Source organism: Motacilla alba, chromosome 14, assembly GCF_015832195.1.
Source record: "Motacilla alba alba isolate MOTALB_02 chromosome 14, Motacilla_alba_V1.0_pri, whole genome shotgun sequence".
NCBI classification, from domain to species: domain Eukaryota; kingdom Metazoa; phylum Chordata; class Aves; order Passeriformes; family Motacillidae; genus Motacilla; species Motacilla alba.
This window is the reverse complement of record NC_052029.1, coordinates 13,338,533-13,363,942: the sequence shown is the minus strand read 5'-3', so window position 1 is coordinate 13,363,942 and position 25,410 is coordinate 13,338,533. Positions and strand designations below refer to the sequence as shown.

The 25,410-nt window shown below is 46.7% G+C and overlaps 1 protein-coding gene across 3 annotated transcripts in view; it reads left to right on the top strand.

The window, feature by feature from the left end:
• RNF216 (ring finger protein 216) overlaps positions 1–25,410 on the top strand; it is a 73,787-nt gene that overhangs the window by 1,032 nt on the left and 47,345 nt on the right. For 2 of the 3 annotated variants that reach the window (XM_038150994.1, XM_038150992.1), the window contains 8 exons: positions 13,613–13,741; positions 14,863–14,999; positions 15,972–16,823; positions 18,289–18,365; positions 21,872–21,974; positions 22,824–22,988; positions 23,966–24,080; positions 24,360–24,499. In XM_038150994.1, the coding sequence (XP_038006922.1) occupies positions 13,675–13,741; positions 14,863–14,999; positions 15,972–16,823; positions 18,289–18,365; positions 21,872–21,974; positions 22,824–22,988; positions 23,966–24,080; positions 24,360–24,499 (1,656 nt within the window). In that variant the 5' untranslated portion in view covers positions 13,613–13,674. Of the gene's footprint in view, positions 1–1,363; positions 1,458–13,612; positions 13,742–14,862; positions 15,000–15,971; positions 16,824–18,288; positions 18,366–21,871; positions 21,975–22,823; positions 22,989–23,965; positions 24,081–24,359; positions 24,500–25,410 lie in introns of all 3 variants that reach the window. The other variant, XM_038150993.1, reaches the window with a different exon arrangement.

Here is a 25,410-nt window from a genome sequence, read left to right as displayed (position 1 = left end):
CTGCGTTTATGTAATGAGTTTTTCTGCCCCTGGAGCTGGCCTTGTTCCCCCGGATGGCTGGAGGCAGGCTGGGATCCCACCCAAGCCTTCTGAGGCTGAGGAGCCGTGGGGAGCTCCAGCTTGTGTGTGAAGAGAGGAGTGTGAGCTCGCCCGGGGCCGTGCTTTGGGGTGGGCAAGATGTAGATTGGCTTAAAGAGTCATCCCATGGATCCTGGGCTTTGCAGCTGTGCTGGCTGGAACCCTGGGTGGATAACGGCTGCTTGCACCTGCCAGCCCAGCCCGGGGAGTTTTTCCTTTCGTCTCACCTGTGCCTTATGACCTGGATTGTTGTCTTTGAGTGTCCTCCAGTACCTCACTTTAGAATCTTACTGACAGATGCTTAGAACAGTTTTCATACAAATAAGTTTAGTTGTTGATGTTTCTGTTCTGTTTCTTTTGGTTTGGTCACTGTCCTGAGACCTCTGATGCTTTGGAAGAGAAGAGCTGATATTGCTGCTGTGCACTTTTATTTCCATAATCCAGGCACAGTGCCGAGGAACTAAAGCTTGATGTCCCTGTGCTTTTCAGAGTATTCCCTCTTGTGCTCCTTTCCCTGTGGAACAGCATTGCTTCAGGCAGCAGTTCTGAGAGGAGCAGCCAGTCCCTAAGACCTATGGGCAGATCTCTGCTTCTCCATTCTGTCCCTGTGGAGGTTGATTCCTCTTTCTTAACAATTTCTGCTCTCCCACCTGATGCACTTTGGAGCTCTTGCAGGTTTCCAGTGGTAGCTGTGGAGGGAAAGGCAGGTGTCCCCCATCAGGCATTCAGACTGGCCTTTGCAAGCTCAGCTAACGTGGCCTCTGCTGCTTTCAGAGAGGATGGCATGAGGGTTTTTCCTCCAGCAGCAACCTGTTTGGAAGGTGAGGCAGGAAATCTGAGACCCATCATTCTGCAGATCCAAATCTTGAGCAGCTTCTGGTGCATCCCTGAACAGGTACAGGGCCTGCAGCTCAAACCATGCGGCAGAACCCACTTTGTTTAGGCCTAGGAGGATTCCAGGCACAGCTTTTAATTCCAGAGCTCTGGGATTTACAGCTTTAATATGTGCTTTTAATTTCTGGGATGAATGCTGAGCAAAAATTCCTCTGCCTTACATCAGGCTTTCTGCAGTTGTAAACACGTTAATAGATTTCATGTGCTGGGTGTCTTCGTGGTGTGACTGGATGTTAATAAACAATCATCTTGACAAGAGTTTGTGCCTGGAACACCAAGACTTGGGACGGGACTCAGACAGATTTCCTGAAGATCTGTAGACATTCAGGCTGCTTGGAGGTGCTGCATTGTGGTAACAGGCTTTCTTCCATCTCTTTTTCTTGCTTCCTAGGATGTTTTCCTTCTGGTTGGCCTGGCTGCAGGCAGACAGGGCAGGAACAGCAGTTCCTAGAAGAACACTTGGGGCAGGTGTTCCTGGTGATAAGGTACAGTCTGGATTCCAGCAGGGTGCTGGCAGCCTGTTCCTGGCCTGGAGTTTCAGGAGCTGCCTCGGAAATCCAAATTCCGGGGTAGACCAATGCTTTGTCTGCCTGAGAATGCAGTGGGCGTTCCTGCTGCTGGCGAGGCTTGTGCTTTGAAATTGGACACAAATCACTGAAAAGTCCTGTGGCAAGAATAGGTGGGGCAAACACACAATTCCTGCGCAGCTGGAGAGAGACAGGAAGCATATCCCAGGGGCCAGGAGCTGATTAGCAACCTGGAGTAGCACAAACCCAAGTGCACAAACCCAAGTGCATGAGACCTGGAGCCCTTCGGGTGTTGTTTAGTGCCTGCTGGAAGAAGCTCCCATTCATTAGTTTGGAATGGGTGTCTTATTTTTATTTATATCTTTCCAAAGCCATTGTGAGTGGTTTGCTGTGTCTGAGCGCCAGCAGTGCTGGGTGTTGGGGCTTGCCACTGGCTGCATTCTTTCTGGGACAGTCACAACTGCACCATAATTCCTTTCATTGGAAGTTTGGAGTTGGTTTTGTTGGTTTTTTGCAGATGGATTTGGTATTTGAAGATATTTTAAGACTCCCTTTAAATATTGAATTTGGACATCATTGTAACTACTTAAAGACGAGGCATTAATAGTCCCCACAGCCTGTGTGTGTACTGAAGTGATGGTGGGGTTTCAAGCTGCTTCATGTAACTGGGATTCCTCTCAGCAGGACCAATCCCAGTGGGACAGGTGCCTTTTTAAATACAGCAGAAGGTGTGAAACACACAGCAGCTGTCTCCCAGGAGATAAGGTCATTTGTGTACAGGCTGGGAGTTCCTGTGTTTGCAAGGGAGCTGAATAATGGGCTGGCCAACATGAAGCAGGTTACTGGAAGTGGGAGATTGGGGAGGGGTAGGCAGAGGAAACAGGAAAAGAGGGGGGGAAAAAATCCACTTAGCAGTGTCCTGGTGGCTCGAGTGAGTTATCCTTGTCAAAGCACTAAGATGAGAGATAATAAGGAGTGTCTCAGTGAGCTGGGCTAAGCTCATTCTCACCAGCCTTCATGTCACTTTTATAGAATTTCAAGTTTATTTTGGACCATCTCGGGAGTGATGTTTTTCCTCTGGGTCAGTGCTTAAGGGCTTGCGATGGTTTTAAATTCATAATGATCCTTGGGAAAGCTTAATTCCAGAGGATGGGAAATGATATTCCTTCTGAATGACACCTCTCTCCTAATTACCAGCCCTGCTGTGGTTCCCTGCCTGTGTTCATGAGGGGAACTGTCAGTGCCTGATTAAGAGGAAAAAGCTTTGGGCTTTAGGGAAGGATTTCACCGTGGGGCAGCTGCTACCCCGAGCCACGCTGTCACCTCGCAGTGTTCCTCACCCAGGTCAGCAGGAATTTCAATTAAATGTGTGGCTTCCTCTCTGGCTTTAGGGATCCCCACTCCTGTGCTGATGCTGGTGGTGCCCAGCTGCTGCCAGGGTGAGTTTTGGGGGCTGTGGTTGCCCCTTGTAATGAGAAGCGAAGTTGATGAGCTGAAATAAAACTGGGAGTGTTTGTGGGTGGCAGGGTGGCCTGAAATGTTGTCAGTTGGCCTCGGAGGCCAAGCGTGGTGTTGCTCCCTCAGCCTGCTCTCCCTGCAAGGAGGCCAAGCTACTGTTTGCATTATTCAGAGAAACATTTGGATGGGATCTGTAGAGGCATCATGTGATGCTGCTCTGCAGTGCAAGGTGGTCGGGATCTGCACTAGCTGGGTGAATACAAGAATGAAAAATGGCCTCAAGTAACACGTTTTGTCCAAAGCACTCCTTGCACAAGGCTTCTGTACTGCTTTATCCAGACTGACGTGCTCTTACCAAGCTGTGGGCACTGCTCCTGTTATTCCTTGGAGAAAAGCAGGCAGGGGTTGGCTTTTTGCAGCCCTCGCAAAACCAGAGCGAGGAACAGATTTACACTTCCACTTCCAAATCCCATCCCAAAGACATGATGCATTTTCGTGTGATGGATGGGGAAGGAAAACCTCTCCCTGAGGCTTCTTGCAGATCATTTTTGCTTGAAGGCCACTCTTGGAAGGAGCACTGGCCCATGTACCCCTGGCAAGTGCAAGCTCTGTTGGGCAAACACATCTCAGGGGGTTGGCAGAGGGAAGGGACAGCAGTGCTGACAAGCTGCCTGCAGCACAGCCACGATGCTGCTGAGGACTTTCCTCCTCTCCTGCTCTGCTGTCATGTGCTGAAATGCAGTTTGAGGGAGATGACAGCAGCAGCATAATGGGGAGGCAGGAAAAGCAGCTCTTTTTTTCCTTTCAGGAAACCAGCAGGGTAGGGCATTTAATGCCTCCTGTGCTGCTGGGATTTCCAGCTACGGATGAGCAAGACCTGGGAGCAGTAACTTGGCTAATGTAAACAGTTCCTTGTAGATTGTTAAAGCAGAATCCTTTTGTAGTGGAGCTTCATTGTGTATCAACTGGGAGGTGCCCATGGATCTGCCAGGACTAGCACAGACCAGCTCACAACTGGCTGGAAGCACCTCTGCCTTGGACACAGTGTCTGGAGAGTGCTTCTCAGCCCAATGTGTGTGTGTTTATTCAGCAGTTTGTGGCTGTTTTTACTGACCCTCCAGCCCAGGTAGTTAAATAATCTGTCTGATAGTGCAACACCCAGGAAGAGAATTTCTGTTCTGCTGTGAGGACTCACTTGCTGTTGGACACGAGTGTGTTGACCAAGGGTGGGCACAGGATTCACTGCCTGAAACAGTCTGTCCTTAGCAGCTGCTCTGAGTGCAGCCTGTGTAACCTCCTGGCTGTGGCCTGTGCTGGTTTTTGTAGTCCTGTGTCTGTGAAATGTTGGTTTGCCCTGGGATTAGTGGGTGCTACAGTCTTGTTAATCTACACGACTGTGGACCTGGAGAGTTAACATGCAGCTCTTCTTTTCTGGCTTCTTATCATCATTCATTCATTTGTGAACTTTAGTAGTCTCAGAAGGGAATCATGCTGGATGTGGAGCATCTCTAAATCCAGCCACCATCTAATTTCACTATTTTCTGTTCTAATATAGTGGTATTTACCTCAAATGCAGCCTCTTTGCTTTTCTGCTATTTTAACATACTCAAACTCCACAGTGGCCATTGCCACGTGACGTGGATGAAGTCAGGCTGGACAACTGTCATGAGCCTGGAAAGCTGCCCTGGGTTTTCACTGCTGAGAGCTTGCTGGGCTGGAATTGGCTGCAAGGCTGCACGTGGCTGTAAACAGAACTAAACCCAGTTTTACAAAGGCTGTTGCTGGCTGTCTGGATAATCTTTTGATGGATGGTCATCTGTGGTGCTGGAGCAGTAAGGAGGAAGTTGCAGTTCTTCCGTGACAGTGCTCCTCCTGCAGCAGTTGTTTGGTGCAAAAGGCAGTTTATTTTTTACTCTTTCCAGCAGAAATTGGTGCAGAGCATGGATTTGTTGCTCAGGTGTTGGCACCTGTCTTACAAGGTTTCTGTTGGTGTTTTACTCTTAGGTAAGGCCATTTAAGACTTATCGCTGTGAGCTTGGCCTGTTGGCCCAGTCTGGCTCTAAAATGGCTTTTGTGCATATTTAAACCCTCAATTGATTATGTAAAAGCATCTTTCAAAGTGCCTGACCTTGCAGTAGGAGCATGTGTCATTTGAGTGTTAGGGATAGCTGTGGCTGTATCAGCTTAAGCTGCAGTTTAAGATCTTCCCCCTTCTTGCAGTTTATTTTACCACCTTAATTCTGTTCTTCCAATTCCACCATGTGTGGAGGGTATCTGATCTGAATCCTGCAAAAACATTTTCCAGGGCATTTCCTTTCAAAGCTGTAAGAAATGCTGGAGGAGCTCGGTGTGAAGGGAGGAAACAAGCTCTGTGGTATGGGAACATGACTATCCTTAACAGGTATTGAAGTGAAACCCTCCTGAGCGTGAACCCACAGCTTCTGGCTGCTGACCTTTGGAGCTGTGGCAAGTGCAGATGCTTAATGTGGCCCTAAAAAGGGGCATGGCTGTTGTAACCAGAATATGTGACCTGTGAAGTCATTCTTTTTGGAAGTCCCTCAAACCCAGGGATGTTTGACACCTGGAAGGGTTGGTGGCAGGCTTTTAAGTCAATAATTCTGAAAGTGCTGTGCAGATTGACAGAGACCTTCTTTTTGCCAAGGTGGGCTGCTGCAGTAAGTCAGATTTTTTCCCCTCTGTGCCACCTCAAGGTTAAGTCTCAGCTTTTGTGTTGTCAGCAGCTTTGTGAACGAGGTGAGGTGTGCTGTGCTTGAAAGCAAAGGTTTTTTTGTGAGAAGTTCAGGTCACATTTAAAATAAAATAAAACGCAAAAATACCCCCTTCCACATTTTTTCCTGGAGGTGCATTATGCTTGTAATTTTTTTCTGGAGCACAGCTTCCCAAGTGCAGCTCGGGTGGTTTCCTGAGTGGGTCTGATGGGCAGCTGCTCAACATCCAGGATGCCATCAGAGCCTATCAGTTCCTTGTGGTTTTCAAGTCCTCTGGCTGCCACTGAACTGAACCTGACTCTGTGCTTTCCAGCCCTCTTGGTTTTGGTCTGCTTCGCCCTCACTGCTGCTTTTCTCAGCAGTTTGCTGGTTGTGTGCAGCCTGGCTCTGCCTGCTCTGTGTCTCTGCAGACAGGGCTGTGAGCTGAGCAGGCTGCTGGTTGCTCATCAGTGTGAATGTCAGTGCCACTGCCTGTCCCAGCAATCCTAAATCCTTTATTTCTGTTTCCTCTCCAGTGAAAACAGTGCTGAGATGGGAACCTGAATGCTCCTGAAGACATTCATCCAGCTTGTTAAATAACTACTTTAAAGGTTGCACTTGGATTTCTTTGTTCTGTTAAGCTCTTTAAAAAGGCATTCAGGATGCCTTAAAAAAGAAAAGAAAAAAGGTAGGAAAACTACTGAGGATTTGGAGAGGAAATGTTCTGTCCTTTCTCCTGGAGGGATCTGTGAAGTGCAAGTAAGAGAGGAGCACTCTGCTATATATCCTGGGGCTCACAGGGCATTTCTCCTGCTCTTTCCCATGTGGCTGCTGGGTTTATGGAGAAGAGAAGGCAGCTGCAATTAGTGCTGTGTGGAGCTGTGGCAGGGATGTGCAGCACCTGGGGCTTTGTGGAGTCCAGCTCTTTAAACCCACAGGTGACTGAATCTTCGTGCTGATCAAAGCAGCCCCTGGCTGTGAGTTCAGGGAAAGGAAACTGGAAGTAAAACTCACTCTGGAAGCAACAGAGCTGTAAATCACATGGTTTCACATGCTCTTCCATTCATCCCCCCCCTTACAGCACAAAATCAGAGCAAATGAGTTCTTCTGAATGCTGGTTTGGGAGACAGGCTGTGAGCAGAGCAAGGCTGGGTTTGTGTGGAGGTCTTTACCCAAGTGCTGAGCTGCTGGTGTCTGAACTGTTGCATCAACATGAAATGCCAAGCTGGCACCTGTGTTTGTGATGTGGGAGGGAGGTTTTGGATTTAGGGGATTACACTGGATGATCTTGCACATGCCAGAAGTCTGAGGCAGGCAGAGTACTGCCCTTTACAGGAACTAGCTCCAGGGATGCCTCCTCCTCCCTCAAAACCTTGATTTTTCACTTCACTCTTAAAATGAGCTGCTCAAGGTAAAGGCATTAACTCTCCTTTCCAGCTAGAATTTGTAGATTTAACTTTTTTTTCAGGACTCAGCTAGGGGGAGGGAGAATGACAGATCCAAAGGTTTCTACCTGTTGTGCAGAGAGTGGGTTTTTGCATGCATCAGAACGAGGAGTCTCGTGCTGCTCAGGGAGATGGGATGATATGGAGCTCTGTTATATACCAGAGGGACTGATGGGGGTCGTGGGAAGGCACTGAAGTGTCCACAAGTTGACCTTGATGCCAATCACCAGGGAATAGCTCAAAGGAATGGGAAACTTTCATTTCTGTTGCCCCGTTTTGGAAAATGAATGCAGCTGTTTCAAAACAGTCTTACATTTTAGGGAGTAGCTCACAGAGCAGATATTTTGCTAGGGAAAGGCAAATATTTTGCAGATTTGGGAAGGAAAACTGGTGCCAATGTATGTGGCCAGCTGTCAGTGAATTAGGTAAAACTGGATACATTTCCTTCCTCTTGTACTTTGTGTTTCAGATAAAAATGGTGATTGGGTACTTCAAAGGATTATGATTAAAAATTATGATACTGTGACCTTGATGAAATGAACTGCAAGTAAGGTTGATGAGAAGTCTTGTGGTGTACTGACAGCCAGGATGTTTCCTGTAAGTCCTGAATGGGCTTAGAAAATGGGGAAAAAACTAGTGTGGGATTTGCAGCCAAGTAATCCCTAACTATCTGCTCTCTTGGTGGCCCCTGAGTAAGCAATTTTCATTAGCCTGGGGCAGTGACACAGCTGTAGCCTGTCCTGTGTTAATCTGTAGCCTCTCTTTTTGGAGCATCTCCCGATGTGCTCTTGGTCACACTCCTGACTCTGCAGGTGCCAGTGGTGAGCCTGGGAAGAGAGGCATCACTCCCTTCAGAGCTTTTCTCCTTGGCTAAGAGAGGGTGAGGAACTTCTGGGAAGCAACTGGAAGCTGTGATTGCTGCCAGATTCATTCCTCATTTCCATCTTCATTCATGACCTGCCCTGGAGCTGCTGGAGCCAGTTACAGGCTGGTGTGGTCTTGGAAATAGTGGCTGCTCTGCTGTGATGCTGAACTCTGTGTGTTGGGTGTCTTGTCTGTCAGGGGAGGTGAACATTCAGGTTGCATTTACTTGCCACAAAACACTTCTTGTATTATATTATGTGTTTTGGTGTGGTTAAACCAGTTCTGTGGCTCTCTGCCCTAGAAATTTTACCTGGCTCTTTTTATTGTTCATTTCAGTTTCTGTTCCTTGATTTTTCTCACATCTCAGGAATTCTGTCTTCCCCTTCTCAGAGAGTGTATGTGTTTAAAATCCTGTGGTAAACCAAGCCAGCTGCTAATGTGGGAAACACTTGGGGAATACTTCATAACTCACCAGCCAGTTCTGTTATTAAATGATCTTCAGGTTTGTTGTTTCTCTTCAGCACGTGCTGCGGGTCCAAAAATTGGTGGCAGAGCTGTGTGGATGCTCTTGTCACGAGTCTACCCCTGGCCTGTGCTCCTGAGAGGAGCTTTTGGCCAATACCTGTAGCAGATTGTGCTGCTGGAAACCAGGTGGTCTTCCCTGCAAGCCACTGCCCACATCCTCCTGCCTTCAGAGGCCAGGGTAAGGCTTTTGGGCTGGAATCAATGCTTTTTCCACTTTTCCCAGGCTTGGAACTGAGCAAACCTGCTGGCAGCAGCCCTGCTGCAGCCCCACGTGTTGACCTCCGGCCCTGTCCCTTTGCAGGGTGTGAGGCAGTGGCAGTAGCTGCCCTGTGCATAGCAAACAGGATTTGTTTGTGCCCAGCAAGAAGTGCTGGGCTTATGATCAGGGGATTTCTAATTTTCAGTTGGGATGATGCTTCTTAACATGATCAACCACTGTTAAACTCTCCCTGCTTTTGCTCAGTGCCTGTTACAAGGAGCAGCCCCCAGCAAATGGTGAACCCTTTGAAATGTTTTGGTGAAATGCTTGACAGTAAGTCAGGCTGGTTTATTTCCCTTCTGTTGTGCTTTTGCTTTTTTTTTTTTTTTAAAGACTGAATTTTTAGCTTTTCATTTTGGTGGTTGTCACCAGCCCTGCATTATTTAAGTAGCTTGTTTTAGCAGCTTGAAATAAGCCAGAAATTCACCTTGCTCGCAGGCTACCAGCAGACACGTTTGCTGCCCGCAGGCACGAAGTAGGAGTTGATGCTCTTCTGTCAGTGTAGGTGAGCAACAGTGGTGTTCTGTGTGGGGGAGAGGCTAAAACACAGTGATTTGATGTTGCTGACATCTCTTTCAAGTTGCTCTTTTTTTTTCTCTCCCCCCTGTTCGTTTGGGATCTCAGTTCCTACCTCCCCTGCTTTCTGTCTAGTCCTGTTGCCTTGAGCTGCAGCCAGACAAGAGCACTTTGAGTCTAGTCCCATCCTGGGTATGTGGGAGTTCAAGATTTCAAATGCTGTAAGTGGGGGGGGGGTAAAAATACATTACACTGTGTCGAGAAGGGGGGCTCTCCCCTTGACTGTCAGTTTAAATTCCAGCACCATCTGAAGATGCTCATCACAGCACAAATGTGGGGTGGAGGGAGCAGATTTGAGTTCTGCTCCAGTTACTGCAGTCCAGAAACGCCTTCATCTATCGGGAGATTAAATACATGCACAGCACCAATGGTGGCTATTTTTAGGTTAAGCTAAAAATAATGTCATGTGGTGTTTGAAAGGATTTTGAATGGGTTTTGGAAATCCTTGTGTAAGCATTCTGTGTGCTCCTGAGACCTGCTTCACCTCATAGCAGCTGATCCCTTACCTCATAGTAGTGGTTGGGAGCAGTGGTTTTGTGGATGATATTTTTGCATGTTTGAGGAGCTTGTCCAGGAAGTCCCTGTGACCTCAGCTGTCAGTCTGAGGCCTTGTCACTTCAGAGAACTTTTAAACCCGAGTCCCTGGTGGGCTCTGCTTTTCCCGGTAGCAGTTCTGTTAAAGTGTTCTTCTCTGAATTCACTGCAGGAAGAACCATAACGGGGAGGATTTTATTGTCTGCACAGTGAAACAGCTGGGGTGTGCTGTGTCAGAGGGTGCTGGGCACTGCCCAGGCTCCCCAGGGAATGGGCCCAGCCCCGAGGCTGCCAGAGCTCCAGGAGGGTTTGACACTGCTCTCAGGCACGGGGTGGGATTGTTGGGGTGTCTGTGCAGGGCCAGGAGTTGGGCTCTGATCCTTGTGGGCCCCTTCCATCTCAGGATATTCTGTGGCTGAGTTATGGAGTAATACAGAGGTGAAATTGGGTGGGACCACATCTTCAGTGTGGTGGGTCCTCCCTCCACAGTCAGTGGGTGTCTTGGAAGTCATGATGAGAATTTTGTGTCACCTGGATACTGCTCTAGGGATTTAAGTCCCAAATCCAGCTTGATGTGCTGTGGTGCAGGTGGGAGCCTTTTAAGAAAAGAAGAAAAGCTAAAAAGTTGGGAAAGTGTTTATCTGACTGCTTTGCTGTTGAAACAGTTCAAGTTTCCTGTCCTTGACTGTATTGCAGGAAAGCTGATGGGCATGTTAGAGCCTGCTTACAGGTAGCCTTATTCTTTGCCTATAAATAGGTTCTGAAATCACTGAGGTAGTGTGGAATAGCTTCTTTCCATCTGTCTCCCTTGTTTTTTATTATTGTTTATGTAGGGCAAGACCCCAGGGTGGCTTTGATCTTGTTACTTCACATTCTTGGCGGCCTGGTGCTGTAAACATGAATAAACTTCTTATTCATGCCACTAGATGGAACTGGCCCATGCTTATGGATATTTGTTTAAACTTCAGCTCTGTATTGAGTATTGACAAAATGAATTGCTAGCTCTTGGTGGAAGCTTGGCTTTTACCCTCAAAGCAGGGCTTTATTAAGCTGCTTGGGGTTTTATTCACTCTGTTTTGAAGTAGGAAGAATTGCCAGTTCTTTCCAGCCTTGGCTTTTTTTGTTGTTGCCTTGACTGTGTATTACAGTTAATGCTATTTATTATATTCCTGCTTTTAAACCATTTTGGTGGTGTGTGCACACTTTCTTGTATGGAAGTGCAGATCGTTTTTTATCCCAAATTTAATTTCAGATTATTCCCTGTACCTCCTCGCTGCTGAAGGTGGAAGTGTGCAAATTCCTCTCTACAGGAGCCAGAGTGGCCCACAGAAAATATGACCTTAGTCTTTGGCTTATCCATCATTCACGGGTCTGAACAGCTGGGGTTTAGCCAGCATTGGACAAAGCACCATTTGAGCTATTTGGGAGAAGATTTTTTTTTTTTTTTGGTGGCTGTGCTGAGCATTTGCAGTGTCACCTCCCTGGGAAGTGGCCAGCTCTGCTAATGCACCACGAGTCCCTGGAGGGGAGAAATACCCAACCACTCAGCTTTGCTTGGAGCAGATCTGAGCAGACACCTGTCCAGCCCCTGTCTGCACCACTTGATGCTGCAGGGGCTGGTTTGTGGCTCTCACAAATGTCCTTGTTCCTGCCCAGCCAGTCTCAGAGTGATTCTTTGCTGTGTTTGCTTGGTGACCTTGGCCACGCTGGGCCTACCCCTGCTTCCATTTCTCCACCTTTTAAACAGCAAGCAGTGAATTGATTTCGTTTTCTAAAGGAGTCAGGCAGCTAAGGATGGAAGAGTGCTATGCAGGGCTAGGGGATTGCTATGCACAAGTACCAGGGAAAACACAACTGTAATAATGTGGATGTGACCTTTTACAAAGGCCAGAGTTTGCACTTACAGTGACCCAGCCCCTCAGCTGCAGCTCCAGCACCTGCCTGTGATGGTGGAACAGCACTTTCATGCCACTCTGGCAAATAATGATTTAGTTCTCCTTACAAGGCAGAAGATGAAGGATCTAGTGGAATCCCCCCCAAAATCTTTCTTTTCAGGTGTTTTCAAAGCACCAGTGTGCCCATGATAACCTTGGAGCTGCTTACTGGAATTAGGATGTGCTACTGGGGTATCAGGGCTCAAATACAGGGGTAGTTGCATATTTCTGGTAACACTGGTTAGAAGAGGCCTCTTGCTGTTCCCTCATCCAATTTCCCATTCAAAATTGGACCATCACCAGATCAAGGATCAGGTAAATGTGGATGTTTGTAGGCAAGCCTTGAAATCTTTATGCTGGAGGTTCCCTCTGAAGAAGGTTCCCTCAGGCACTAAGCCTGTGCTGCTGGGCTTTTATAAGTTCTAAATTATACATTTCAATTTTTATTATTGTATCCTGTGCATCTGAATTCATTTCTTCATTTTACTGTCCTAGCTGCAAATCCTGTTCCCTGCAGAGGAAGTTAAGTAGAATTACTGAGGGGGAATTTATACTGCTCTTGAGTACTAGCAAACAGGATTTTATAGCAGACCCACCATTTTCTTCCAGCTTATGCATCAGTAAATATTTAATAGTACAGATTCCTCTGTGCTGCAATGTGGAGATGAATACTTTCCAATAAAATAAAAAAACCTCCTTTCTCCTTTCAGTGATCAAATTGTGCTTGGAGTTCCTGTATGTGTTCAGCCTCTCTGTGATAGTGGGAATGGAGAGCTATAAGCTGACAGAGCATAAAATGGAAACCTCCTGTTTAATTTGCAGTGATTCCTCTGGCCCCCTAATCCTGTTTGGGAGCCTCTGGCCGATTCATTGTGCCTCTCTGAGAACAGGTGGGGGTAGCAAAGCTTAGCTTCAAAAAGCCCAGTCCTGTGAGGGAACCTGATTCCTGTCATGCTCTCCTTTTGCTGTGAGAGCAGATGGTGTTTCCTGGAATTTGTACCAAACCCTTGGTGTAAATCGGGGAAATCTCTTCTATAAAATAGCAGATGGTGGTAAGGAAGTGTTCTCTGGAATGTTCCTTGCTGTTTCACAGTGCGGGCACAAACCACACACTGACACTGCTCTGCCCAGGGTGCAGCTTCCTTCTGACACACCAGGAGTGAGGGGGTTGTGGAACTGAGCTTGGAGCATCTCTGAAGTTGTGCCTCAGCTTGGCAGCACTCAGGGAATTCAGGCTGGGATGGTGCTGTCCCTGTTGGCTGCTCCCCTCCAGGCTGTGTGTGACTTCCCTGGCATTAAGTGTGGCAGGGATGCTTGTAGTGACATCATCTGGAGGGGTGAGATGCAGGTGGATGTGGGGATGCCCTGGGACAGCTCAGGCAAGGGGATTTTGTCCCTCTCAGCAATTGATGGTGGCAGAAACAGCACTGTGTGGGTTGGTGCATTGGGTTTTGGTTGGAAACAAGAGAAGGTCTGCATAGTGAGAGGGTTTGAGTTCTGCTTGGGGAGAACTGCATCTCTCCTCTTCTGTGATTGCATGGCTCCTCCAGAGAGACTTCTCAGGCCTAATTGCACTCTTCAGTCCATTGTCTTAACTGTTGGAACACAAGATAACAAACATATCTCCTTTCAGGTCCTGAGAGAGGGGGACAGAAAAATACTGTTGTGGAGAGACTGCTGGGAGAGCCAGGAGAACCCCTAGCAGCTAAATCTTGGGGGGGGGGGGAAAAAAAAAAACCTTAGGAGTTTTTTTAGGATTTTTCAAATCTGAGTTTGCCTGACTCCCTTGTGGTTTTATTTTATCTTCCAGTTCCTCATGTGAGCCTGACTGCCATGCTGGGGCATTGACACTCTGGGGTGCAGCTGTTTAAAATGGCAGAGAGAGGTGGGAATGAAGAAGTGATTAACTTGAACAGCTTCAGCAATCACAGAGGGAAAGGTGAGTACTGATTTGTGCCTGTTTCCAAAACACTCTTGTGAAACTCTCCTGAGCAGCAGGATTCACAGACACTGAACTTCCAGGGAACTGCTGGAGTCTGTTGTGTCACATCACACTCTGCTGCTACACTGACTTAGCCACCTACAGAAACCCTTTCATATTATGCAGGCATGCAAAATATTTGGCTCTTGTCTTTCTCATGTTGTACTGCCTCAAGGGAGATTGCTGCCTTCTTGGCATCACTGTTTAGGGGTGTTTCAGCAGATCCAAGGAGGATCCATCCTTCTGAGAACCCCACAGGAGACAGGCTGACCCTAAATTTATGCCCTCTCAGGGCTGTGTGGATTGGCACCCTTCCCTCAAGAGCAGAATTTAAAGAGAGGCTTTCTCTGTGTGCCTTAAAGGTGATAAATGAACACTCATGCTAAAATATAAGCCAAAGCATGTCAGATTTTAGGGAAAGCATAGTTGTATGTTCTCTGTGCAGTACAGAAACCCTCTGTTTCTGCCTTGAATATCTCTCCCGTGTTCCAGCAGCTGTTGAGCAGCATCTATATTCCATTCTTGACAAACCTTGAGGCACAAGGTTGTCATTAATAGCAGGGTATCTTCTGCACCCACAGCCACAGGCCTTATCTTGGCCCTGCATAAGGTACTCCTGCAAAGTCTCTCTTTCAGAGGAGGCTGAATTGCACAAAGACCCTTATCTCTCTGCTAGAATGCACTGCACGTTAACAAAGAAACTGCAATGTCCCTGAGATACTCAAAGTTCAGGATTTCTCTGCAAAAGTATTCCCTACCTGCCTTGTTTGTAATAACTTTTGCAGCAGCTTGACTTGTGCTGGAGTTCAGGGTAGAAGGTGCTTTGTGAGTGTCAGTGGCTGTCCCTGCAGTGCTGTTGTGATGAGCTGAAGCTGTGCAGGTGTTCTGCTGGAGGCTGAGGGATGCAGGAGTGGCTGTTACAGTGCCTTGCAGAGGAATTGGTGACCTCTGAATGCTTCTTCCTGCAGTGCAAATGGGAAAATTGCTTTCTCAGATGTCTCAGTGCTACATGTACCCTGTAATTCTATTTATTTACCTCGAGCCAACAGCTAACTTCAGCTTTACTTACTGTTCTGCAGACTGGATAAACCACAGAGATGAAAGTCTCATCACAATATCAGATTCCTCGGATGAAGATTTGCCTTTGTTGCTGGAAATGCCAGAAAAGCAGCAGACTGAGGATGATGATGATGATGATATAGTCATCTTAGCAGAGGTAGCTTTTCTTTGTTATAGCTGCTGTATTCATGGCCTGTGTAGCCGTGTCTTGTGTCAATACCTGATGCATTCCTCCGAGTCCTGCCTGGTTATAGAAATCTACTTAGGATGGCTGAAATAACAGTGAAATGATGGCATTTTGCTGGCTTAATTTAGTCATATTTTAGGCACAGGAGGGGGAGAACCAGACAGTGGAACTGCATTGTGTAGTTTAAATTCTACTTGATGAAGGTTGTAGCTCCCATAAAGTTGTCTGTTTGAATCCAGCAAGGTAGAGTTCTTTGCAAGAGGACTTGATCTTCCATAAGGTGCTTTCAAACCTTGCTTTGTTGGATTTATGGATGTACTCTGTATGCTTTATATTCCTCTGTGCTATTTGCATTCATGTTGGGCTGTTGCAGGCACTGATATTTTTGCAGCATTTCATATCTGTCTTATATTAAGAATATATTCAACTTTTCTGTTAAATTAACCAGAAGTGCTGAGAAAATGGGTTGCAAAGCTGACCTTTCTGCTTCTTAGTTGAAAACAGCAGCAGAGAACACTCAGCCTGTGTTGGCATACAGCAGTCTGTCTGCCAGAGGCAAGAACAAGGCCAGAGATTAATATTTGGAGCTTTGGTTGCTGCCTGTTTAAATAAATTGGTGAGAACACAAATATGTCATCAGTTAGTTCTTCCTTCCCAGACTATTTTACTGGAAGGGAAGTGAGTAGTGAGGTGAGCTTAGGAAATTATTCCAATTTGCAAGTCCTGTGCATCCCCAGTTGTGCTGAAGGTTCTCACAGCACCTGGGGACAGGCTGCTGACACTGATGTGTGGGTTGCAGTTCTGTGCTTTAATAAGCATCTTGCTGAACAGCCTGTTTATCAGTTTGCCATCAGAAGTTTTCTTAGATGCAGAAGTATCTGGAGCAAGGATTCTGACACCCAGGCAAGAGTTCCTACTCTCTCTTATTGATGTCCTTTTCAGACCCCAAAGCATCAGCAGCCTCTACGTCCCAATGTCATCAGACCTGCTGCTCCATGGCAGGGTGTGGATGCTGTGGGAGAAGGAGGATCCAAAAGTGCTTTGGAGCCTTTGAGCACAGACCTGCAGCATTCAGCTCTGCCCTGTGAGGGAGATGGGAATAACCTCACGGTGGAGAGCAATGCTGGACCAAGCAGGGGTGAGAGTGTGGATGTTGCCTTGCAGCAGCCAGGACCATCTGAGCTGAATGGCCCCAGAGCTGAACTTACAGGTAGCCAGGAGCCTGGCCCAAGTTTGCTGCCACTGATCAAGGTGCGTCCACAGCCTGCTGATAACACAGGAATCATTAGTCTGGAGAATGCAGACCTTCCACCTCAGCAGGAGGGAAGGATGAAAGCTCGGGAATGGCAAGGAAAGAACTTGGAGCCAGAGCAGAAACTTGAAAGAACAGCTGCTACAGCTACCAGGGAGCAGGGGGAGATCCAGAAGAAGGGCCAGCTGGAGCCCCGGCACCTCCCACCGCCGGAAGATGAGCCCCGGGCCGTAGCGAATGGCCGTGCTCCGCAGCAAGGGCAGCCAGAGGCAAACCCGGCATCTCTGCGGGCATACGGAGGGAAGGCTCCAGGGCCGGCCTTCCCCCGGCCCGAGCCGCAGCAGGACGGCATTCCAGGCCCTGCCTCCCCGCAGCCGGCACATCCCCCCGAGGAGCCGGGCCCGCAGGCAGGGAGAGACAACGAGCAGCCAGGGCCCGCCTTCCCCGCTCAGGGCTCGCACCACCTTGGCTCGGGGGACGTGCCAGAGCAGGGAGCTGCTGGGCAGGAGCAGGACCTCACTGCGCTGCTCATCAGAGAGACAGTAAGTATTCCCAGGGCTCCTCTGCCTCCTGCGTGCGTGATGTTTTCAGACAGGTTTTTCAAGGTGTGTGGAGTCTCACATGCTCGGAATGCACAGCTGCAAATCCTCTTTGCCTTGGCTGAGACTCAGCCATGCAGAAGGTGAGGAGCATGTGATGAACTGTCTTGGAAAACTTTTACTGAACATGAAATAACCTGTGCCTGTTCCCTGAAACACCCTCTTGGATTTGGTCTGGTTTTATCTGGTTCTTTCCTAACCCAACACTGTAGAGCTGGTTTAGGATTGGATATAAAGCTAAATGAGCAAACCTGGGACTCTAAACAGTGGCGGGGGATACAGGGTGGAGTAGAGAAGTTTGAGACACATGGCTGAGAGCCAGGACTGCTTTCAGCTGCCTGTGCTACAGGTGTGGTCCATGCCCATGTTAATGCCACCGTGGTGGCCAAGGGTTGCCCTTGCAGTGTGGATTTTCAAGCAGCAACACCAAGGAGTAACTGGATAAGCACCATGAGGACTTGTGTGTGTAAACTCCACATGCTCCACATGTGAAGCTTAGCATGAGGGACACTGGCTGTGACAACAGCCACCAAGAAGGACACTCCTTATCCTTTGGTATGTTTGGCAGCATGGTGTATATATAATAAATAAAGCTAAATAAAAATGTGGTGATTCATGATTCACTCCTCCCCTTGATTGCTAGGGAGGGCTTGTTGAATATTTTTTCTTGCAAACAGGCATATTCTGTGTCTGCATCTTCCACCACCACCCCATCCCCTCCAAGTCTTCCCTCCACATCCCATAGCTAATTCTACTTGGGAAAACTGGAGTTGAGGGCAATATTTTTTTAAGTAGCAGTCTAACAAAATTCAGTTCTTTCCAAGACCTTGTTGATCAGTGCCTTTAAGATGGGTAAGAGGCTATTCTTGTAGTGTCAGTCCAGTCTTGGAAAGCAAAATACCACATGGTAGCAATACTGTACAGAAAGGCCAGAGAGAGCAGCAAACACTGGGAGAGCCTTCACAGAAATGCCACCAAAGGTTTGTTGTCTGTTCTGATCTCAGTGCTGGTGTGTCTGGGTTCATTGGGTGGGTGTACATGTTGTTGGTTCATTTCCTTTTGCTTTGGAGTGTTGTATTTCAGCACATAATCTGGAACTCCTTGCTGGTCAGGCAGAGGGGAAATATTCCCTTGCCTTGTGTTGAAGTTCATTCCTATGGAGCCTGAATCTCTCCTTAGGCCAGGTGCTTGTGGCTTTTCCTATCCCTGCCCTCACTCTTCCTTGAGAAAGAGCCGTTAGCAGTCATCCTGTGGAGCAAGGCTGGATGGCCATAAATGATCTCTTGACCATTTTGCCCCAAGTCTCAGGATTGTGTTGGTCAATTACATATAAATCCCTGTCCTGGGTGCTATGTCTGTTACACAGCTTCTCTAATACCTACATAACCTCTAGCTTTTCCTACTGTAGGAAGCAAGATTCCCAGATGTGAAGAAGGAATATATTGAAGAATTAATCATCATCAAGAACTGCTATGACTTAAATGTGTAAGTATAGAGCCAAGAACCAGAGTGTGTCATACAACTGCAGCACTTTCCTGTGTCCCCACCTGCCAGGGATGCTGCTTTAGAGCACATCCAGGCTGGGGCTTCAGAACTCCTTTGATAATACCACAGATTCTTTTTTTTTTGTTCTTCTCATTGAGCTGTTTTTAAGTCCTTTCTAGTTCTGTTGTGCTGTAGCTTCTCTGCTTTTAAGAGAATTCACTTATTTAAAGATATTACTTATAATTTTGTTTTATCTATTACTAGGGCTCTTAAAAAGAGTGAGTGTCAGGATTAAGGTGTTGAGATGACTGCTATAAAACAGTATGGAGATCAGTTGGTGAGTTTTGGGTTGGAGGAAATCATTCCCTCCTTCATTTGGACTTCATTTGGATTTTGGACTTGTCCAGGTGAAGCTGACACTGGCTTGGAGTCCATTATTCAGTGTCATGATGCTGGCTTTTGTCCTTTTTACTTGCTCAAGTAGCAGTGGTGCTGTTTGAATTCTCTCACGTCACTTTTTGGGGATAGAACAGAGCAAACACATTTGAGGGCTGGTAGGATTGGTTCTAGAGATCTGATGAGGGGCTGATTTTGGTCAAACTGAGCAGAAACATGAGCTAGAAAATGAAATAAAAGGAGAAGAAAACTAATGTGAAGACTTGCTTTCCAAATTGCATTAACAGCTCAGAAATACCTTAATGTTCTTCATGCTGGAGATTTCTGGGAGTCAAGTTAGAGTCAGAAGTTTAAAAAAAAAGTGATTACCCTTCCTGCTGAGTTGCATCATCTCCCTGCCCTCCTGGGTAGAGCTGGGGAGTGAAGGATTGCGTGTGCTGGCACCAGCAGCACCGAGGGGAGATGGTTTGAGGTAAATCACTTGTGACTGGTGTCTGATGCTTGGTGGCCTCTCTTTCTCCCTCTGCAACTGTCTCTGTTATCTCCAGCGTGTCCAAACTGGTTACTGTGTGATCCAAGAATGAGGAATAGGTGTTGGTTGCCAGAGTATTCATTTGTGTAAACCCAATAGCCCTTTCCAGCTAACTAGGGCACTAATTAAGCAGCATTTAAGTGCGTGAAGCTTAGAATTAGTCATTGGGCCATAACTAAGTTAACTGGTGAGGAGCTAAGGATGATCCCATCCGTTGGGCACAGATTGCCTGTTGTGCTGTGCTGCCTGTGCTGTGAAGTTGTGTCTCCCAAGTAGGGCTTCTTGGTTAGAAGGTCAGCAGACTGGAACTTCTTTCTGGTCTTCCAGATGTGCTTTCCCTGCAGTGGTGGAGCAGCTTTGGGGTGCCCACACCACCCTGGGTGCACCTCAGGGTGGATGGTTGTGGTGGGAATGTAGAAGACAAGCAAAGCCATTCCTTGGGGCAGTTGGCCTGCTGAAGGTGTGTCTGGCTGCAGGACCCTCCCAGATTGTGTGAAAAAAACTCGGGTTTATGTCCTGGGGGGGATTTAGCGAAGCCTGATGGAATTAAATCCCACTATTGGCTTCTGTCAAGTCTTAATGTGTTCCTTCCCTTTTTGCTCCCGAAATCTCTTCTCTCCCATTGTGTGCCACAGACCCAGGGAGATGAAAAGGTGCTTCCAGGCTTCCCTGTAGGCCAGCTACAGTGCCTGCTCAGCGGTGCGTTACCCACTTACTGGATGATAAAGATTTCTTCTCCATATTTTTATTCCTTTAGCCAAACCATCTTTTGAGTTGTCACTGCAGCTTTTGTGCGAGAACAAATGGGTCAAAGCTCTGGTCAGCCTCGCTGGCAGGGTCTTTTTGATCTCCATGGTGTGTCAAGCTGAATCAGGCTTGAAATATAATAACTAAGGGTGAGTGGTTTTGGGCAGGGGTGAGGCTTTTAACCAGCTCTGTGTCCTGTGGTGCAGATATTAATGAACAGCGCTGTGAGTGTGGGTGTGCTGTGCAGCAGGACCCACTTAACTAATTGTCACACACTGGAGGTCGACATCCCCCAAAATCCTCAGCATTGAAATGGCAACATGCAGGAGAGTTCAAATGTACCCTGGCCGTGCCCCAGCTGAAGCCCTTTCGTTAGAGCCGCGATCTGAGCTCCTTGAAGTTTCTGTTTTGTTGGATTAAAACAGTTATCTTTTACCAAAGGGATGGCAGGAGGTGGGAGCTGGAAGCTAGTAAATGCTCAGCGCCAAGATATTTGTTGTTTTCCCTGAAATGATCTTCTTAAAACTTTCGGCTGATGTGAAAGATAAGATGTGGGAGCCCCTCTTAGCAGGGTATCATCTATTCAGCTTTTGTGTGCAGGAGCTTTCACACTCAGTCAAAAGCTTCTGGCTCAATATGTCAATACCTGATTAAACAAAAAGAAATGCCCCTGCTTTGAATGTGAAAGCAGAGCTAAAGTAATCGTGCCTTGATAGTGGGTTAATGCTGCAAGCCAGTTCAGATTTCTTAATTAGGAACTGATTTCTGACATCAGGAATGTAAATTAGCTGCAATTATGTCTTTGCTGCAGCCTAGCACCTTCTCATTCCAATAGTTATTTATAAATGTTAATTGCTTGTCCTGGCTCTTTTCAGAAGGACCTTATTCTGCAGCTGGGGAAACTGAGGAACGGCTTGTGTTACTTGCCCCAGCCAGCACAGCTGCTTGCTGAGGGTTGAGAAAAAGCTGTGGGAGCCTGCTTCAGGCTGCCCTTTCAGAAGGCTTTCTGGAGCATTTGTGGCTCTCCACCAATGGGGCATTTGAACACCCCTTGCTGAGTCTATTCTAAGCTAAAATACTCAGTTAAACTACACTTACCTGACAGTTATGACTGTTTGTGGTAGGACCTCAGATATGCTGCATTTACAGGTTATTAGGCAAATTTTCAGCAATTTTAGTGGTTATTTTCAAAGTGCTCTTCTCACCAGACCAGTTTCTAGTGGAATTTGGGTAATGCTGGTGTGATTGCAAACTTTGTTACAATGAAACCTGTATTCGCAGTTTGTATTCCACGGAAACACACATCTTAAACGTGATTTGGTCTCTGCTTTAATCATGCAATCACAGAATAGTTTGGGTTGGAAAGGCCATTAAAGATCACTCAGTTCCAGCCCCTCTTCCATGGTCAGGGACATCTTCCACTAAAGCAGGCTGCTCTGGCTGCTTTATTGTGAAGATAGACTGAGAATGGAGGCTTTGATTCTGCACTAGTTTGTTGAGGAAGACATGACCCTTTTATGAGTTTTGTAGGGATTTTTGTGGTGTTTTTTTTCCATAGATGATTAGTAGCTCATCCATACAAGCTTGATGTATGTAAACTTAATTATTGAAAGACAATCCTTTTTGCTTTGCTTTCTGCAGCCACACAGCTGATTATTTGTCATTTAATTCTCAGTCATTTACTTGCAGTTTGCTCTAGTCCAGGGCCACCCTTGGTCCTTACAGGGCAGGCTTTGACTGTGACCTCATAATTATCCAATACCAAAACTTGGACAAATGAGAAATGAACCTGAGCTCCCCAGCCCTGAAGTAACTATCTTTATCTTTTCAGACTTTGTAACTTTCTTCTGGAAAACCCAGATTACCCAAAGAAGGAAGGCAGAGTGGTTTTAAACCCCAGCAGCAGTCTGCTTGCCAGCCAAGATGAGACAAAGGCAAGTGAGAGTATCCACATCTCCTGCTGCCTCTGGGCAGTCTGTTCAGCCTGAGTGGACCTTGGGATGTCTGCTTTGATTAGTGCATGTTTGCAGAGTGCTTGACTGAGCCTGGCTTTCACAGGAGGCCTCTGGGTATGTGGAAGGCAGCGTTAAATAGCAATAATTAGCTGCTTGCAAGATGACTTCCAAGCCTTTCCTGTTTGGCTGTGCCAGAGCTGCACAGTGTCTGCTCCTTTGCCTCCAGCAAGCCCCTCTGCCCTGCCTGTCTGTCACTGCCCCATCTCAAGTGTTCACTTTGATAACTGAGACAAGAATTCCACAATCATTCTGTCACATGAAGTAGCCTTGGCCCTCAGGTCTCTCTTGTGAGGCCTTTAGGCATTGCCTTGCAGGCTCCTAACTGCAAATCTCCCTACAGATGCTTAATTTTGTCTTTTAAAACATCCAGTTAACGAAAAATTCTCTCTGAGCTGCTTTGAGGGGGTTGTGTGGCCTGAGAGAGGTGTTGAATACCTCTTTCTACTCTTGGAATCATCTCTCCACCTTGAGCAGATAAAGTTATTGTTCACTATGAAGAGTGAATTTTCTAAATATTTGTTCTCCTTGCTGTCTCAGGCAGCCACACCCCATGGTTTTAAACTACATTTTACCTTGTGCAGGTCACCTGCAGAGTTGCCTGGGCCAGCAGGCTTTGCACCCACGCTGGGCTAAGGTGCTCAGAGTTGGGTGCCACATACCCTGAATTTTGGGTGGTCTTGCAGAATGCCCTGATCACTGAGAGAGCCGTTTGTGACATTCCTGTGTGTATTTATAGCAGCCTTTTAATATTTTTCATTTTCTCCTCAGGTGCCTAAAGTGGACTACTTTGACTTTTCCAAACTCGCCCCCCTTGACCAGCGGTGCTTTATTCAGGCAGCTGATCTCCTCATGGCAGACTTCAAAATGCTGAGCAGCCAGGACATCAAGTGGGCACTGCACGAGCTCAAGGGGCACTATGCAATCACACGAAAGGTGCTCCAGTTCAAGCCTGTTTTCTTTCCTGGGCTTATCTGCAGAAAGCACTGTGATGGCTTTGGCCTTACTGTACCATCTGCTGCTGTGTGGTTATGGGTTTTATCATAATCATCCTTTCCTTTTAAGAAGTTTTAATCCATTTAGTAGAGATTTTCAAAATTTATTGGCCAGACAGAATGCTGCAGGAAGTTTTTACTTTCCCTAATAGGAGAGCTGAGGAAACACGAGCTGGCTCATGGTGGGTGATGCATTAAACTCAGAAGTGTTCCTGTGTGTCGCCACTGAAGTGCAGTATAATTGCCAGTAAAATCTTAGCATTTAGTTAAATCTTGAAACATTAACTGCTGCTGCTGGTTAACTGGCTGCGTGGAATTAAGAAGCAGCCTGAGTATCACTGTCCTGTTTTGTCTTAGTATGACTTGTGGCATGAGTCCTGTGTAACTTAGAGCTTCACTGTCATGGAGATGCAAAGACACTCGTGTGAAGTATCAGCAATATGAATGTCATTGTGGGTTCAAGTTTTTGACTTCGATCTGCTCCTCTGATATGCCCTTGCTTGAGCTTGCTGTTTCTCTACTGTTCCAGGATTGAACTAAAACAAAACTTGTTGTCTGTTCTCTTGATTGATTGAGCACTGAGTATTTGAACCTCACCTTTTTAAACAAATGCCAAACCCAGCAACAAAAAAAGAAGCCAAACCAGCTCTGTTTAATACAGCTGGTGCCCACTTTTGATACTAACAGCTGAGCTGTTAAAAAGTATTGTTCACCTGCTTTTTTTTTAATGAAATAATTACTTTCAGTACATAAAGCAACAATGTGAGCAGAGGAAAGATGTATATTTGCCTCTCTTGGAATGTTTGGCTTTCTAGTTTTGGATCAGTCTTATGCCATGTTTGTACTGTGCTTCAGCTTGAATTGAGTGCTCCTGCTTTCTTCCAGGCACAGGGTTTAAGCCTGTGTGTTGTTTTCTAGGCCTTTTCAGATGCTATCAAAAAGTGGCAGGAGCTGTCTCCCGAAACCAGTGGGAAACGAAAAAGGAGGAAAGAAATGAATCAATATTCCTATATAGACTTCAAATTTGAGCAAGGTAAATGCCAAGCTGTGTGTATTGTGCTCTCTGCATCATTATTGTAAGCAGAACTGGCTTGCAGCTGAAAGGAACTCTTGAAAGGGGATGTGTTCCCAAAAGAGCTGAGTTTCTGTCAGTGCTATCTGTTTTGGAGATGCTCCTCATTAGCACCTCTGCTTGGTAAAGTGCTGTGTGAGCTGCTGAAAGTCTGCAGCTGGTGGTGGATGCAGGAAGAAGGATTTAAGCTTTGTTCTGGCTGCTCCATCCCTTTTTATTGAGCCTTTAACTCTGCTTCAGGGGATGTGAAAATTGAGAAGCGCATGTTCTTCCTGGAGAACAAGAGACGGCACTGGAGGAGCTATGACAGGCTCTCCCTTCTCCCCCCGGTGCTGCTGGAGCAGGAGTTCTATGAGCAGAAAGTGAAGGAGATGGCAGAGGTGAGTGATAGGAGCTGCTTTGATCGTGTGCAAGTCTTCAACAACTGTTGAAGTTTTGGCCCTAAATGTGAAAAATCTGCCTCTTACAGAAATTCGAACACTGAATCAAATATGATAGTTGAATAACTGTTTTCCCCTTCCCTACCTGTTACACATATGTCTCTTTCCAAGATACTCCCTTATAAAGGAAAGAAGCCAAGCACAGAATTTCATATTTACTTAAATATGCAGCTGCTGCTTTTGCAAACACCATTCTGGAGAGGGGGTTTTGCTATGAAGTGGTGAAAACTCTACTAATTAACTCTTTCCTCTAATTGTTAGCAGGCTTCTCTGCTGCTTTAGGGTTTGTAATTGCACCTCACTGTTGGTGGTGAGTAATGGCCAGGCCCAAGGCAGTGTGTCCACTCACTGCCCTCCCCAGGCTGGCAGTCCTGTGGCTCCAGAAGGGTTTGTCCTGTGCTGAGAACTGGGTGTTTTGAAGCAGAACCTGCAACACCCACTGCTGTGTTGTCTTCTAAGCTGAGGAAAGAATGAACTTCACAGCTCTGCACCCACAGTCCTTTCCAAAGTAGCTCCTTGAAGATCCTTGTCTCTTAGGCAGATGGATAAGGTCTCCTTTGAAACAAAAAGCTCATGTTCTCTGGAGGGGTCCATTGGGTGAGATCATCTCTGCTCATGGAAACTTGAACCCCACAAGACAGAATTTGGTTCTTTGTTCTTGCTGCCTTTGCTTCTCCCATCTGTTTTAGCTGAATCATAAATAGCTTAATGGATTGGAGGGATGGGCTGAGTGATGTTACAAGCAGACAGCGAGCCTTTTATGGTGGTTTGTGAGTCCTGAGATAATGTAAATGAGCGGAGAGTTTGGAAAATTGCTTTATCTATTCTGTAAATACAGATGCACATGTCTC